Source organism: Carassius auratus, chromosome 8, assembly GCF_003368295.1.
Source record: "Carassius auratus strain Wakin chromosome 8, ASM336829v1, whole genome shotgun sequence".
In the NCBI taxonomy this organism is placed as follows: Eukaryota; Metazoa; Chordata; class Actinopteri; order Cypriniformes; family Cyprinidae; genus Carassius; species Carassius auratus.
Genome location: NC_039250.1, coordinates 13,620,538 through 13,638,185, shown reverse-complemented (window position 1 = coordinate 13,638,185; position 17,648 = coordinate 13,620,538). Strand labels below are relative to the sequence as shown.

At 37.1% G+C, this 17,648-nt stretch overlaps 1 protein-coding gene across 2 annotated transcripts in view; it reads right to left on the bottom strand.

Moving 5' to 3' along the window:
• The window catches only part of LOC113107353 (proprotein convertase subtilisin/kexin type 5-like), a 41,185-nt gene that overhangs the window by 15,620 nt on the left and 7,917 nt on the right, over positions 1-17,648 (bottom strand). For both annotated transcript variants that reach the window (XM_026269800.1, XM_026269799.1), the window contains exons 6-12: positions 9,571-9,659; positions 8,170-8,342; positions 6,912-7,124; positions 3,431-3,531; positions 2,560-2,663; positions 398-515; positions 124-312 (exon numbers count right to left, since the gene is read on the bottom strand). In XM_026269800.1, the coding sequence (XP_026125585.1) occupies positions 124-312; positions 398-515; positions 2,560-2,663; positions 3,431-3,531; positions 6,912-7,124; positions 8,170-8,342; positions 9,571-9,659 (987 nt within the window). The remainder of the gene's footprint in view (positions 1-123; positions 313-397; positions 516-2,559; positions 2,664-3,430; positions 3,532-6,911; positions 7,125-8,169; positions 8,343-9,570; positions 9,660-17,648) is intronic.

Sequence of the window (17,648 nt, the reverse complement as noted above, 5' to 3'; positions counted from 1 at the left end):
CCAATTCAGTGGAAATATGTGAATTCTTCCACTGAAATTCACCAGGGGGACAGAACAAACCACAATGTAGTAATTCTATCAAAATAGCCATTTACTGAAGTGTGTAGTCTGTGTATGTTGTACCTATTGGCGAGCAGCTGTGACTTTGTCCCTGATGGTGATGTTAGGTTGATTGACAGATCTCCTCGTCGTGGGTGCGTAATTGTTATACGCACAACCACATGCTCCAGATAAATAACGTGATGGTTTGCATTATCCGTGCAGCCTGTTGCCTTGTATACCGAACGAACGACATGCTCTGGACGGATGGTTCTATCGGAAACAAATTTATTAGGTTTTATTTATTATGTCTTGCATAACAATATAAATGTGACCTGCTGTTGGATGTTGCATATACCGGATTTGTTTGTCAGCATTCTCCACACAGATGTGCTGCGGGGGAACCGGTTTCCAGCGCTCCGCCTCTTTCACCATGGCTTCTGCGTCCATCAGCCCAAAGCCATACAGGTGACTGACTGTAAGAAGATTTACAACTTAACTGTTCAACAAAAAAATAACAATATGCACACAGATTTAGAGTTACTATGAACACCAAAATGACCATCAATCATGATCAGCAGATCAGTGCTATTTTAGTTTCATTGGCATTGTTAAACTGAATGAAAATAACAAATGATGCCTTGGCAACTAGATTATATATACATTTTTAGAATTTTTATATTTTTGTTTTCTCTAAGAATGTATGAACTTCCAGAATTTTAAGAACACAACTTAAGGTTTTTTTTTTTTACTCCTGAAGTTTGGATTTTTTTTCTTTAGAAAGTTGTATCAGGGTGTTTTAGACTTCCAAATAAAATGTTGTCCACATATATCATTCCCCAGGCAAGTTAAAGACAAATTACTGTTATAGGTTTTAATGATAAAACAGTAAAAAAAAAAAAAAATAAAAAAAAAAAAAGTGACTTTTTTTCAGATAAATATATTTTCAATCGGAGTATGAACAACAACAAACACAATCCATGCAGCTAATAGTGAAAAATTCACAAATTGTCTTCTGCACCAAAAATACAAAGTGTAAATGATTCGTAAATTGTAAATGCCGTGTCTCCCATTTGTAAGTACAGGAGGGAACCGTCTTTGTATTTCTATAGTCTTTGGCTGTACTCTGCATCGGAATAGATTTTACTGGGACATCGCCCCATTGCTTTATCCAATAGGTACCACTGTTTCATCCTTGTTTTTGGTTTGTTTTGTGTCAAAGTGCTCAGTCATGTGTTTTTCTGTGCTTTTTCAGAGAGCTCTCTCATACAAATGTGTTAATTTATTGTTCATTTAAATGCATACACACATGACAGACTTTACTTTCACTTTGCATTTAATCAAATGTATTCAAAGAAACATCCTAAATGGTGGTTCAGAAGACCAAAAACCTATGTTTATTGGTTGAATGTGGGACAGGTTGAACCAATCTGGGCACTGGGGTGGGACTAAGCATCAACAATCATTTCTGTTTGGCTCAGAGGAATGAAATTCAATGGTTTCTTCTGACGAATCAATGTTGTCAAAATGTGATGACGTAATCACATACGCTACGGAGCCTCTGGATATCCAAATAAGACAAATGCGATATCTGCAGATATCCAGAGAATCTCTGCTTTACAACAGTTTTTAAAGCATTCAGATAGGATTAGCGGTTCAAAAGTTCTTAAACATTTAAGAGCAATAGTTATTTTTATCTGTGTCTTTTAGTGTTTTTTATGGTTTTAATTTTAGTTTAAAATGACTTCGTAACCCTGATCCTAATCCTAACCCTGGTTCTGTTGGAAAATTTGTTATTTAGCATAGTCAGGTATGACCGGTAGAGATTTTGGACTTTGGATTACTTTTGGATTTTAGATCATCTTTATTGTGGTTATGAACATGTGACATTTTTGTGACTTTTTGGGCTTGAACGGTCAAATACATCCACTTATGTATCAAAAAGCCCATCTTTGATTAGTATCCTCATAAATACAGTCTTTATGTCTTAAGTGAACGTAAACAGTTAAGAAAGAAAATGCATACGTGTCAGTTTATTAGATCTGTGCATTCAGTCTTAAAGTGACAGCACCCTAATAAACCTTCTGCTGTCTGTGTCATTAATTAAACAACAAAAGTGGGAAAAACTCTTGCTACGTTTTTCACGTAGGTCTATTTCATTTGTGTCCTTGTTCTGCTGTAGTATTAAGTCCTATTGCTTCTAATTAGATTCTTTGTTCTTATTTTATCACTGACTGTTTATTTGTCTTGAGGTTTTTTTTTTGCACGATATGCTTTCTTTGTGGTATTGAAAATAACTATTTGTGATGTCATTGATGTGAAATAAAATTACTCAAATTGTGATATAAGATTTTTGTATTTTGCCCAACCCTACACTGGAAAACCCTGAAGCATACAATAAACGTAACATGTAATATTTTGGGCATGCTGCTTTTCACACAAGCATCACCTCCAATCTAGTGGTTAAAACAAGACTGGGCAATTTAAAGCCTGTTAAAAACAGTTTAAAAAGGCTGTTACCGTTATAACCAGCAGCATTGGTTTTCCAGTCAGGAGCGCTGAGATGGCCAGCACGAGATGTCTTCACTATTATGTGTTGCACGTCTCGCCACGTCAAGAAAGGACTGCAGCAGATAGTCAGAAATAAGATTATTGGACATTTGCAACTATGTGACCATGTGCGTGACTAAGTAATATCTCCAAACTGGATTTTTGTAAAATCCAATTATTATAAGCCAAACAATCACACTGGCCACAGTTATCAGCTTTAGTTCACAAAGTCTCATTGCATGGATGGCTGGTTGAAACATTCACTCTCATAATTCACCGTGCACAGTGGGATTAAACATCAAACCAAAGAGAGATGGATGCCATGTGTTCCCGAATATCCCCCCGAAATATTGGAACAATCTAACTCCGTTTGGATCGCTGCATTGTGCTGGGAATATACAATCACATTGCAGCCATATGTCAAGGTTTTCCTCAATTTCCTGTGTGAAATCTGACACAGTTGAAATTTACGGGAAGCACACCGCTCGCTACAAAGCATTTAGAGTCCCAGCATTTTAAAGGGGCCTGGATTTTTCTTGCACTTTTGAAATAAGGGATTGATGAGGACTGACGCTCTGAATTAAAGGGACAGTTCATCCAAAAAGGAAAATACTATGGAAGTCAATGGCGAAAGTCAACTGTTTGGTTATCAACATTCTTAAAAATATCCCCTTTAATTCAGAGGGTCAGTAAGAGAGTGAAAAGTAACTGGAGTTTATAGCATAACACCTTCATGATTAGTGGATAAATCTGCTAATTACACTGAAGTGGCCTGGAGCAGACACTTCCACTAAACAGCTGTTAGAGGACTGAGAGCATGCAGTAGTTTGCTTCCACTTACTTGGCTTCCAGAGCAAGAGCAATGATCCCTGCCGCCATCGGCGCAGATGCTGATGTTCCAGTGTGACTGTCTGTGCAGCGCTGCCTCAGATCAGTCGTGATCTAACAGGAGAGACAAAAATCATTTAGGTTGTTCTTGTGCATGGTGCTTCCATGTGTTTATCTGTGAATTAAGTGAACATGTATTGACAGTGCCAATGAGTAGCATGATGTGAAATAACCATACTTGACCGCTCCTGTTATAATACACTACACTCTCATATATTGCGAGTATGTGATAGACAGTTACATGCATTGATTTATTGTATTCTTTCTGATATTAGTTACATTTTAGTTAACATATATATAATTTGCTTTTTTGAAAATTATTACTATACTTATAGTGTGTAGTTAATTATATAGTGTATTAATTTTAACCCCGTCTCACACAGGGCCACAAACTGTGGCATCTGCTGATTTAATTACACACACACTATTCTTAATCCAAAAAGAAATACTGCAGAACATTTTAGTTTTTTTTTTTTTTTGTTAAATGCACTTCAGCATACTGGAGTACTTACTGACAGTGAAATGTGCTATAAATGTGCCATGGTGCTACACTTAGCAGTAAATTACCACCACTTTTATGCATCTGTGATTCAGTAGCAAGGAATGGATCCACTCAGATACTGCGTTAGCATCAGTTTGAAGATTGTGAGATTCATGCAATAAAATCTTGGAAATATATTCATTTGGATCAACTAAATGAGACTCTAATTTCAGCTGTGTGATGGATTTCAGATTTACTCTGCTCTAAATGTCAGATTTAAAAACAAACAGTGGTTGGATAATTTTAGGAGTGGAACGGTTCGTGGACCACGGTTCAACTTAAATGCATCTGTAGTATGGTTTGTTATAAATAAAATGTAAAACAAAACAGGGTTGGGCTAATATGATTCTGTTGATGGATACACATTATGGCTTCCCAATACATTACAACACCACTAATGAAAAAAAGAAAAGAAAATAAAAGATGGACAAACCATTCACTCTTGCTCAATTGAACATGATTGGAATATGAGCATTTATTCTGTCATCACCCAGGTGCTGATATAGCGCACAGGTGTGACCTGAACAGCACATGCTGATATCGGTTCAAGCTGAACATTTAAGAGACAGAGGATGCATCACAAGTCCACAAGAACAGACAAGAATGCATGATGAGAAACGACTTTTATCTGTGTGAAAATATTAAAATTATAAAATACACAGTTATATTTGTGTTTGTGCACTCTGATGTAAAAAAGCTAAACATTCATGGAAAGCAAAGCAGAAAAAGTGAAGGAGAATCCCCTTGTATCACACAAAAGTGACGATTCTAGTCAACCAATCAATCAACGTTCTGCTCTGAGTGTAGCTCCACCTTTCTGGTACACCAACGGAAGGGTACCAAAAAAGTAGTACGGTAAACTTTTTTGGTACCATTCACAACTTCTGAAAGTGGAAACGGTAATAATTGCGTACCGCACCATACTTTACCGAATCATACGGCTAAGTGGAAACGAGCTATAAGTCAACACCCCCTTCTTGTCTAATTGGACAGTTATGTTTTATTTGTTTAAAATAGATCAGAAGTTTTAAAGCCCCAATTAAATCAAAATCAAGTTTTTTTGGTTTTCAGTATAAATATGTTAGTCTGAAGGTTATCTATAATTTAGTGTGCTCCAAAACAATGACAACATTTACATTTAGAAGACATAAGGACTGAAATCTTACAGTCTCTCATTTCCGCCAGAATGGATTAATGATTTTGATGACATCACCCTGTACTTCAGCTTCTCATCAGATTTTCTGTCCAATCAGATGCTCTCTAGCATCTGAAGCGTCCCACCCTCATACACTACAACCTGATGCCGAAACTGAGGCTGAAATCAGTCACTTGTTCACAGAATTTGTATTTTCTGTACGGTGAGGGCAAATAGTGTACAGACAGTGTAAATATATTTTCGATAGTAGTGAAAATGGTTTCACATGAACTGATCATATGTGCGAGTCGGTCCAGACCACAAAACATATCGGATCCCATTTGAATTCTATACAAAATGCTATATGGATTAAATTCTATTGGCTATTTAAAAAAGGGGGCAGAGCTGCTTGATATATCCCGCCCTGACTTCCTGTTTCAGTTGAAATTACGTTAACACTGAATAATAATCGTTCAAGCACTTCAAGGACCTTTGCAACATGAACGTTTTAGGGTACGTTTACACAACAGTGATTTCACTCAAAGCACAAGTTTTTAATCATATAAATTTATTTTATTTTTTTAAAGTGTGGACACATTCACCATTTTTCTGCAAGCATAATCCAGTCGTTCAATATTCAAACAAGAGTTTCATGTGGGAGGGAAAGATTCCTCACATGAATTCACCATGTTGACCAATAGAAAGCTGATTTCTGAGTATGCTGTGCTTTACATTTCTATGATATTAACAGTACACAATCAACATTCTTGCCAAAAATGTGTTTCATATACAGCTGTCTAAAATATTTTCACTGCTAATATTTACCTTTGAAATAGTTGCCTTTAATGACAATAACTCTGGATGGGTTCATAATAAACTTGTGTAAATATAAGTGATCTAGTAAATGGACAATGTTGCGAAAACTTGGAAATTCAGTGAACTGTACTCTTGAGCTGAATTAACTGAAAACTGCAGGAGATCACAACAAAGAGAATGTCTTTGTTCTAGTGTTTGTAACACTGGGCTTCAGAATGTAAACATGTATGGCAAAAAGACTTTGAAAGCCGGTGTGGAATTTCGCACGTCGCTCTGAGACAAGCTGAGAAACAGGGAAGAAGCGTCACTCTGTAACTCTCAGAGGAGTGTGTAAAACTGTGTGTGGGCTGTAAACCACAGAGGTTAACACTAGGATGCTCTCATGACACAGTGACCAGCAAAGCAGATCAAACACACATGAATGGCCAAAGAAACCAATGAAAATGCAACAGCAATAAATTGGAAAAATAATGTGAAGGCATCTCTACTTTAAAGATATTGTGCAGTCAACCGGTGTTTAACTTCAGCTCATTTTTTTAATATAGATTTTCTACTAATTTGGGGAAATGTAGGGGCCTGGATTTTTTCTTGCACTTATTCTAAGACTACAACCCACCCCCTCCCCAAAATAAACTTTCTTTCTTCTGTTAAACACAAAAGAAGATGTTCTGAAGAATGTTGGTAACCAAACAGCTGACAGTAGCCATTGACTTTCCTAATATTGGAGAAAATGGTATGAAGTCAATGGCCACCATCAATATTTGGTTACCAACATTCTCCAAAATATCTTCTGTGTTTAAAATAAGAAAGAAACTCTTACAAGTTAGGAACAACTTAGGGGTGAGTAAATGATGACAGTTTTCAAACCAATTAAGCAGCAGACCTGTTTGCAATTTTGCTCAGTGCTGAAGATCTAGTTTTAGCATCTTCTTGGGAACTTACGATTTTGCGGTCGTAGTTCTCTCCGCTGCTGTAGGTGGTGGTGAGGGTGGAGGCGCACTCTTCCAGATACCAGGGCTTGCGGCCGCTCTCTGCCGTGCTGCTGATGGATATCGTGTAGATGCTGTTGGTGTAGCCATCACATGAACAGTGATCGCGACTCCGACCGCCATTTCCTGACGCCCAAACAAAGATTGAGCCCCGTCCTTTCCTGCCCTGTGAAGAGAAAAAACACGTATATTAAACCCATTCTTTTTCCTCCATTTTCCTTCTTATTACTGTAACAACAAATAGATTCTATATCAATTATTTCTGGTATTTTAAATTCATATATTTGAACAAATACATATATTTGTAATAAATATATTTTTAGTTTTCATTTGAATTTTACTTAAGTGTTAGTAGCCGAGTCATTATTATACGTTTATTATATATCTATTTAGCAATATTTCTATTTATTTCAGTTTCAGTTTTAGTAATTTTAGTATTTAAATGAACTTAAAACTTACAATATTGCCTAGTCAACCAACTGAAATAAAATCAGTTTAAATGGATACCTTTTAAATGTTAAGTTTTAACAGCAATGGTGGTTAAACTACATTAACTTCACTTAATTTAAAAATATATATCTATTAAAAAAGTACATAATTTCCAGACAGGATGGTTTTCATTGCCATATTACAGTAAAGAGAATTGAACGCAAATCATTGAGAATAATTTACAAATATCATCCAGATGCATTACGATAGTGGAAATCGGTCTCAATTCTAAAAAAACAAAACAAATAAACGCGGCAAATAAATAAATATAAACTTTTTTAACTGACTGACCGGAAACACTTATTTAACACAGGACAACTAACAGCATCAGGACAATTTACTTTCCAAGCATTAATATCCTCCAGCCTTTTCTGATGAGAGGAGACCAGTATTACCTGATGTCTATGAGTCTCACATACCTGAAACATGCCTAAACCACTCCAAACACACCTTTGGCACAAGATAAAGGCCAATTACTGACGGAGACTCATGACTCAAGGAAGACAAACTAAAATCCCGTTCTAAAGTTCACTGGCGTAGCAGGTGATGAGTGTGAGAAGGAAAGGAAACCAGACTGCTGGAGAAATGTGACTGATGTCCTGAAAATTACACTTGCTGATTTATGAATGCCACATCATATGGAAAAAGACACTTTCAGTTTCAGAAAAAAAACGTAACACACATTTCATATAAACTTCCATACATGCTGAGATGATGCTTACCTGTCTGATGCCGTTTTCAAAGGCCTGTCTGGCGAGGGAAGCAGGCCCATCCACGGTTTTGCCATCATCATCTGGACCCCAGCTGGCACTGTAAATATCTATGTGTTGAGGGTGCAGACTCAGTGATTTGGCCTCTACCATGTCTGTCACATCTCCGTCCAACATGCGGACACCTGCAGGACAAGCCCAGAGAAAACCTCAGCAGGGAAAATATATGCATGGCCAGTGAAGTCCAACAGATGTGCAAAACTACACATTTACAAGATTAACTAGTCTGGGGGGGGGCTGTTGTCTAAATTACTAGTCAACTGATCTATCTTAAGCAAGCCCTGAATAATTAGGCTTGGATGTATTAGAGGGTGTGTATATATATATGCCACCATTCAAGAGTAAGAATTTTTTTATTGCATTAAAATGATCAAAAGTTACAGTAATGACTTTCATAATGTTACAAAAATATATACATTTCAAATAAATGCTGTTTTTTAAATGTTCTATTAATCAAAGAATCCAGAATAAAGTGCTTTTTTTTTACTACAAAAATAAGCTGCACATCTATTTTCAATGTTTCTTGAGCAGCAAATCAGCATATCAGGATGATTTCTTAAGGATCTGTTGACACTGAAGACTGGAGGAATGATGCTGAAAATACAGCTTTGCATCACAGGAATAAATTACATTAAGTATAAAGTATTTAAGTATTTAAATAAAGAAACAGTTACTTTAAATTGCAATAATATTTCACAATATTACTGTCTTTACTGTAGTTTTGATCAAATAAATGCAGTTTTGTTGAGCATGCATGAGAGATTTCCTTAAAAACCTCCAAAAACCTGGATGTGTCTCATAAAAAATATGTCCTTACATTCATAAACAGCTACACAGAATTTAGGTGTATCGATTCCCAACTTGTAAAAAACTTAAAATGACCTAAATTAATTTTGTTGACTTCCAAAAAATTGTCCATAATCTATAAAAGACACCTGTGCAGGTTTTCAGTCATGCAGAAGAATATATAATATCAATACAATATTAGAAATATTTGTTGTGATTCCTACAGGCAACATTCAGCAGAAGAGCGTGTTTACTACCAGACAAAAGTCTAAATACACTTAACTGAAATATTTATTTTGATTTCTTAACTTTCTGAACTTTTCCATGAAAGATTTTATTTAAAAATAAATTGAGTCCATGTATGAATTCTTTAACAAGAACATGTATATAAGCCAGTTTGGTCACGAGAGTTCATATACTAATTTGTTTTATTTCTGACTTTTTACTGTTGTGAGGTACTGGGTGCATACAGGGGCACTGTATTCACTGTATGTGCATGAATATGATCAAAAGACAGGATTCCCAGGTACAGCAGCGGATCTAAATCAGACAGTCAGTCACACTTACCCCCAATCTTGGCGTTGTAAGCGATGCCCACTGTGCAGTGTGAGTTGTTGGCAGACGCTGCTACTTCACCAGCGCACCTCGTGCCATGCCTGAACACAACATATCAGACGATAGTGTTAGTACTGACACACACACACATTCACCGACTGCATAAACAAGACTGGAGACCCTTACGCAAGCACAGACACTGCTGCTGACCTATTACACACTCGCTACAGAAGGAACGCAGAAGTGGACAGGAAACAGAGAGAGAGAGAGAAACAGCTGGGCTGAAACTAAACATGTGCTTCCACGGCCAGCAGAGCTAAAACACAGCAGCTAAATATTTGAGATACTGAATGAAAACATTTGAGCGGTTCCTCCGCTTCAGACGCAACGTGGATAGATTCCTGACCCAAACTAAACCCACATAAATCGAATACAAATCATCCGCAAAAAAAAAAAAAAAAAGACAGAGACAGACAGATGGAGAGAGATTCAGCTGTCGAACCTCCAGCAGTGAACAGCTGCATAGAAAAACTCACGCTACCATGGTAACCACCGTCTCCAATCTAAGCCATTTATAAACTGAAAAAGAAACAAAGATTGTAAAGATCCATAGCAGCAGCAAATCCGGGATGAGACCACGGTTCGCCTGCCGTCACAACCATAAACATTTACAAGGTCAAAAGGCCAGAAGAACTCCCAGGTGGTCCGTGGACTCGATCCCAGTGCCAATCTAATGCCTCCAGACTAAAACTATCACAACAATTATCCAATACTGAAACGTTTCATTGAAAATTAATCTACGATAAAATCCAAAAGACTGGCAACTTCAAGTCTAATTTACTGTTCAAAGATTTGGGGATATTTAGATTTGAATGTTTTTATAGAAATAACGGTTTTCTTATTTGAATATGTTATAAAATGTAAATGCAAAGCCGAAATTTCAGCATCATTTCTTATGGATAATGTTGAAAACGGTTGTGCAGATTAATGTTTTGGTAAAATGTCACTTTTTCAACATACTTTGATGAACAGAAGCTGCAAAAGAAATGCCTTTACTGTCACTTTTGAACAATTTAAAGGATTAGTTCACTTCCAGAATTGAAATTTCCTGATAATTAACCCACCCCCCATGTCATCCAAGATGTTCATGTCTTTTTTTCTTCAGTCGCAAAGAAATTAAGTTTTTTGAGTAAAACATTCCTGGAATTTTCTACATATAGTGGACTTCAACGGTGGTCAACGGGCTGAAGGTTCAAATTGCAGTTTCTATGCAGCTTTAAAAGGCTCTACATGGAGAAGTCAAGGCCTAGCGGTTAGAGAGTTTTAGTCTTGGGCCGGCAATTCCACTATTGAGGTGCCCTTGAGCAAGGCACCGAACCCCCAACTACTCCCCGGGCGCCGCAGGATAAATGGCTGCCCACTGCTCTTGGTGTGTGTTCACAGTGTTTGTGTGTGTGTGTGTTCACTGCTGTGTGTGTGCACTTTGTATGGGTTAAATGCAGAGCATGAATTCTGAATATGGGTCACCATACTTGGCTGTATGGCATGTCACTTTCACTTCACTTTTTACATGATCCCAGCCGAGGAACAAGGGTCTTATTGTGCGAAATGATCGGTCATTTTCTCAAATAAAAATAAAATGTATATACTTTAACAACAAATACTCATCTTGCACTAGCTCTGCGATGTGTTTCTTCATGCATTATGTAATCACATTGGAAACGTCACGTATGGTTTTTTCTTAGTCTGTGTACTTTGGTTCAAAATGGTAGGATAGGGCAGAAAACATCTAATTTTCTCCTCCAACTTCACAATCGTCTGACATCAGTTTAACCTTTTTTTCAAAGGGTGTTTGACTTTCTTTGCATGTTTGCATTGTAAACACTGGGTCGGTACTTCCATCTGCATCATGTGTACGTGATTACGTAATCCAAGCATTAATGATAGTGCAAGACGAGCATTTGTGGTTAAAAGTATAGAAAAGTTTTTTTTTTTTCGTTTTTTATTTTTAGAAAATGACAGATTGTTCCACTAGATAAGACCCATATTCTTTGGCCGGGATCGTGTTCAGCCCTTTGAAGCTGCCCTGGAACTGCAGTTTAGACCTTCAACCCGCTGATCCCCATTGAAGTCCACTATAAAGGAGAAAAATCCTGGAATGTTTTCCTCATAAACCTTTCATTTTGACTGAAGAAAGACATGAACATCTTTGATGATAAGAAGGTCTAAATTAATTAGACAATAGATAATTTAATAGAGTAAATTATCAGTAAATTTTAATTCTGGAAGTAATCTTTAAATGCACACAGATATGTAATGCATCCATGGTGAAAAAAAATAAAATAAAAAAAATGTGCTGACCCGAAACTTTTAAATGGTACTGTATGAGTTCAGAAAACAGAAAATTCTGAGCCAACATTTTCATTGATTTTAATCAAAATCAGGGGTCAGCAACCTTTTGGGCATGAAGTGCCATTTTACATTTTTCTGGTTAACCACGGTGCCTTTGATTAGCAGTAGGAAGTAGCAAATCGTGGTTTATACCTGTCATAACCAAAGGCTCAAAAAAATTTAATAAAAATAAAAATAATAATGTTATAAAACCATATAATGTGTATCCATATGTTACTTTAAAAATTAAGGGTGTGAGTCAGGAAAACTAGTTAATGATCAGCTGTGTTTTAAGGAATTATAAAAAATTATCTGTGAAACAAATTGTGAACAAGCAGTTTTTCCATTCAATTTGCAAAATATAAATGAAAACAAAATTTTTACCCACTGGAAAAGTGAAAAATGCATCAACCTCAATCAGACATTACACAATATCCGAAAAAAATTCATGTAAAACTACACAGATTGATTGTTTGTTGGTGTCTATTCATATTTTAAAGGGGGGGTGAAATGATCGTTTTCACTCAATATCCTGTAAATCTTGAGTACCTATAGAGTAATACTGCATCCTTCATAACTCCAAAAAGTCTTTAGTTTTATTATATTCATAAGAGAAAGATAGTCTGTACCGATTTTTCCCGGAAAAACACGACCGACTGGAGGCGTGACATGTGGGCGGAGCTAAAGGATCACGAGATCGAGTAGGCTTTTGCTTTGAGAGCATCTGGAAACTGTGACATTACCGTGAGGAAAAAAACATCATCCAAAACAAACCATGGCTAACAGTCAGATTCAGCCGTTTATTTATGATCCAGAATCAGATCCCAAGGCTGAAACTGAATGAGAGCAGCAGCAGCAACGACTCGCTCCGAGCGGGGCTCGAACCCGGGTCTCCGGCATGGGAGGCGGACGCACTAACAAGGAGGCAGAGATATTTTAAGCAGTTTTACTCACCATTTTTCGTTGGGATTGCATCCTTAAGAAATAAACGATACGCAAATCCGTCATCAAACTGGGCCTTGTTTGTAAAACAAGCATCTTCGAAATGCAGGGAACAAACACAAACACTTGCACAACTCCGTTGATGCTCTGTAAAAATAAACTCCATCCACTGGTCCCTTAATGCTGTTTTTTTTTGGTAATCTGTGCAGGGTTGTCTTGCCCTGGCAACCAAAAACACACTCCTTTTGTGACATTTCGTGACGCTCTCGCTCTGATCAGTGAACGTCTGTTGTGCTCTCAGTGCTCTGCTATACGGGAGCGCGCGCTCTTCCAGCAGACGTGCCCTCAGGACCCATATAAGGAAATTCCGCTCCATCTAACGTCACACAGAGCCATTCTCGAAAAAAACTTTCCGAAACTTGTGACAAACCGGAAGTAGTATTTTTGGAACAGAAATACTCCTTCAAACGTACAACTTAATTTTTGAAACTTTGTCCATGTTTAGCATGGGAATCCAACTCTTTAACAGTGTAAAAAACTCAGTATGCATGAAATAGCATTTCACCCCCCCTTTAACGCCCCTGCAGCTTCACTATTTTCATGATGAAAATATTTGTACACAACAGCGGCAAATTCCATCAGGTGCGTGATTTCACATAGGGCAGCTGTTACTTCACGGGGTCGTTGTTAACTGACAAGCTGCGCAAATCCAAGCTGATAATGAATGTGGATTAGCGCAGCTTGTCAGTTAACAACGGCTCCGTTTACTAACAGCTGCTCTATGTGAATTCACGCACCTGAAGGGAATTTATCACTGATCAGAGAACCGGCTATACTGACGAGATACAAATTAATTATCGGACGATATTTATCGCGCACCCCTAACGACACATTTCAGAAAGTTTTATGAAATAGAGCTTGCAGAACTTGTACCATTAGATTTCACATAGTTGTGTAAAGTATTACGTAGGCATAAAAACTAAGCGTTTGGTCATTTTAAACGTCATTCAGACAGTCCTTTCCTGTCTAACTGACTATATGCCAAGTCAAAACCTCTGTGAGACGAAGTCACATCTGCTAGCAAAATACAGGTCAATGAGAAAACCAGAAACACGAACCACACCTGAACAGAGCATTCCAGTATTTCAGCATTTCCAGAACCGCACAAGTCATTGAAACCTTTCTTACGTTCCCTAAAAACAACTGATACTCATATTATAGGTATCATATAAACCCATTTACCATATAAAACATACACTGTCCACAGCCAGACACTCTTGGTGTTGTGTTGCATATTTTACATGCAGCTTAAAGGTCAGACTGGTTCGATAAACTGCAGTTCCACTGAAAGTCTAGTGCAAAGCCCATGTTCATCTGTCAGATATATGAACTTCCAATATTTACAGTACAGCTGCTCGGTCACTCAGAACGACCCCCGGCGGTGAAGCTCACAGTCAAAACCCACCACAGGGAAATAAAGACTCACATTACACAAACTATCAGCGGAAGAACCAACACAAAACATTCCAGCACATAAAAGATCAACAGCTTGTGTAGGATAGTGGCCAAAAGACAGGGGAGACTTTTACTGAATCACTCAATAACTTTTTACACTGTTTAAGAGTTGGATTCCCATGCTAAACATGGACAAAGTTTCAAAAATTAAGTTGTACGTTTGAAGGAGTATTTCTGTTCCAAAAATACTCCTTCCGGTTTGTCACAAGTTTCGGAAAGTTTTTTTCGAGAATGGCTCTGTGTGACGTTAGATGGAGCGGAATTTCCTTAAATGGGTCCTGAGGGCACGTCTGCTGGAAGAGCGCGCGCTCCCGTATAGCAGAGCACTGAGAGCACAACAGACTTCACTGATCAGAGCGAGAGCGTCGCGAAATGTCACAAAAGGAGTGTGTTTTTGGTTGCCAGGGCAAGACAACCCTGCACAGATTACCAAAGAAAAAACAGCATTAAGGGACCAGTGGATGGAGTTTATTTTTACAGAGCATCAACGGAGTTGTGCAAGTGTTTGTTCCCTGCATTTCCAAAATACTTGTTTTACAAACAAAGCCCAGTTTGACGACGGATTTGCATATCGTTTATTTCTTAAGGATAATGCAATCCCAACGAAAAAGGGTCACGATTGTGTGTTGGAACCACAGGCAGTGAGTAAAACTGCTTAAAATATCTCTGCCTCCTTGTTAGTGCGTCTGCCTCCCATGCCGGAGACCCGGGTTCGAGCCCCGCTCGGAGCGAGTCCTTGCTGCTGCTCTCGTTCAGTTTCAGCCGTCACAGCTGTCACAGCTTCCAAATGCTCTCAACGCAAAAGCCTACTGGCGCTTATGATTCTTTAGCTCCGCCCACACGTCACGCCTCCAGGCGCTCGTGTTTTTCCAGGAAAAATCGGTACAGACTATCTTTCTCTTATGAATATAATAAAACGAAATACTTTTTGGAGTTATGAAGGATGCAGTACTACTCTATAGGTACTCAAGATTAACATGAAATTGAGTGAAAACGAGCATTTCACCCCCCCTTTAATGACAGTCCTACTACAGGATTTAACACAGAGTAACAGCTCACTACCAGTTACAAAAGACACAGTAACAGTCTGTCACAGGCAATTCTAGTTTCATTTTTCATCAATTAATTTAAATTATTTTTTGACTATGTTCTGGCCCACTATCTAATGGCACAAATGTTTTGGGACCAATGCCAAATTTACTTGCCCCCCCTGCTATAGAAAACAAGTGGGGTGAACTGAAGAGGAGAAGCACCAACATGGAGCTGGGAATCTGAAGAATGTGGGAAGATTGTGAATAAAAAAAATCTCTGATCCCTTGTCAGGTGTTCTCCAAACTCATCAGGCTCTACAGGAGAGACTCAGAGCGGTCATCTTGGAGAATTAATAATAAAAATATCGCCGTTAATCTAGATTAATCTAGATGAATTCCAAGATTACAGTGAGATTAATCTAGATTAAAAACATTAATCTATGCCCACCACTACACTTTATATAATAAAAATAAAAAATATATTAGTAATAATAATTATTATTATTATTATTATAGCTATACACAAACACAATAAATTGTGAATAATTGTATTTATTTTAATTAGATTTTTTTAAAGCTTTTATTAGATACATTTATAACAAGTACAGATGTTAGCCAATCATAAAGCAGGTCATTTACATATGCAACTCTTAAAGACACAGTAGCACAATCAGCCTATTTAATTCCCTGCTCAGATGAAGCAGGAAAGCGTTAATAACTACATTTTGTTTATCACAAATAATCTCAACTAACATTAGAAGCAGACTTGGTACAAAAAAATGCAGGATATGCCCAATTTAAAGGAGTTAATTGCCATATAGCTGTCTATACTTCCTTTATGAGGTGAGAACATTTGAACTGTCTGCATTCGAAGGCTGACAGAGATAGAAGAAGCCAGAGCAGGAGGTGTATGGTGTTCTATAGAGCGTGTCTATACATGCAGACCTAAACCTCCCTCTCGGTCTCCAGCACACGCTTCCTCCTGAAAACACTGACAGCGTCAAACACTCCCCTTTTCCTTTCCCACGGAAATACTTCTAATGGGGCTCCTGAAAAGTATAAATTAAGTGGGGGAATAGTGCTCACGACAGCAAAACATTTATGTGTACGTGCACTCACATAAACCTCCAGATGGGTGTCTGATACAGGCAATGCAAAAAACACTTCTATTATTGCTCATTCCTTGGGATAAGTATTATATTTCAGCACATAACTCGTCCTGCACCATTTGAGCTGTGGACATGAATCAGATCTCAAAATGCACAGATTGAGGAGAGGTGTGCTATCACCTTTCTAAAATAATAATACAGGGGGGAAATCTTATAGACAATGGAAAAGGTGCATAGAGACTTGTTGGACTCAGGGATAAATATGATACAATTTAATAAAAAAATATGCATTTTCTTTACATTAAAGCAGTGGTTCTCAACCATATTCTTGTTTTGTTATGTAAAAATTATTTTACATAAAAACATTAGGCCTATAGCTTATAAAGGTTTTGTAAATTTTTAAGTTAATGTAAAAACTAAAATTAATTCAGCATGGTGGGCCACATTTGAATTTGTGACGGGCCGCACGCGGGTTGAGAACCACTGCATTAAGGTTATGAGAATTGGTGGATTAGAAATGTGCCTTTCTCATAAGTATTGTCCTTAAAAAGCAACATTTTACACTAAACAAGGTTAATATTTGTAACTAAAAATAAAATTACTTAAAAAAAACATTGAAATGCTGAATTAAAAAGCTGAAATTGTATTAAATTTTATTACCAAAACTGAACTATTAGAAGAAAATATTAAACCATAATAGCGAAAAAAAAAAAAAAGTAAATACTTAACTAAAACAATGAAAAACTGAATTTCAAAATCTGAAATAAAAAATTTGCTGAAAAAAGTAAATAAAATAGAAATGCTCATTTCAAATAATAAATTAAGCAGTAGTAATATTAATAGTAATATAAAAAATGGCATTTCAATAAAAGACAAAATTCCTAATATGTAACCAAAATGAAAATTTAAAAATTAAAGCCAATACAAAACATTATTAGAAACTATAGTATATAAATTGCTAAAATAACATTACACAATACATAATTTCTCTGTTTTGATTTAAAGACCAAATGCGACCAGTTTGTGAAAATTCGCTTTCAAATATAGCGTCTTTTTATATTTTGAAAGCAATTTTTTATAGTTAGGGGTGCTCAGATTAATG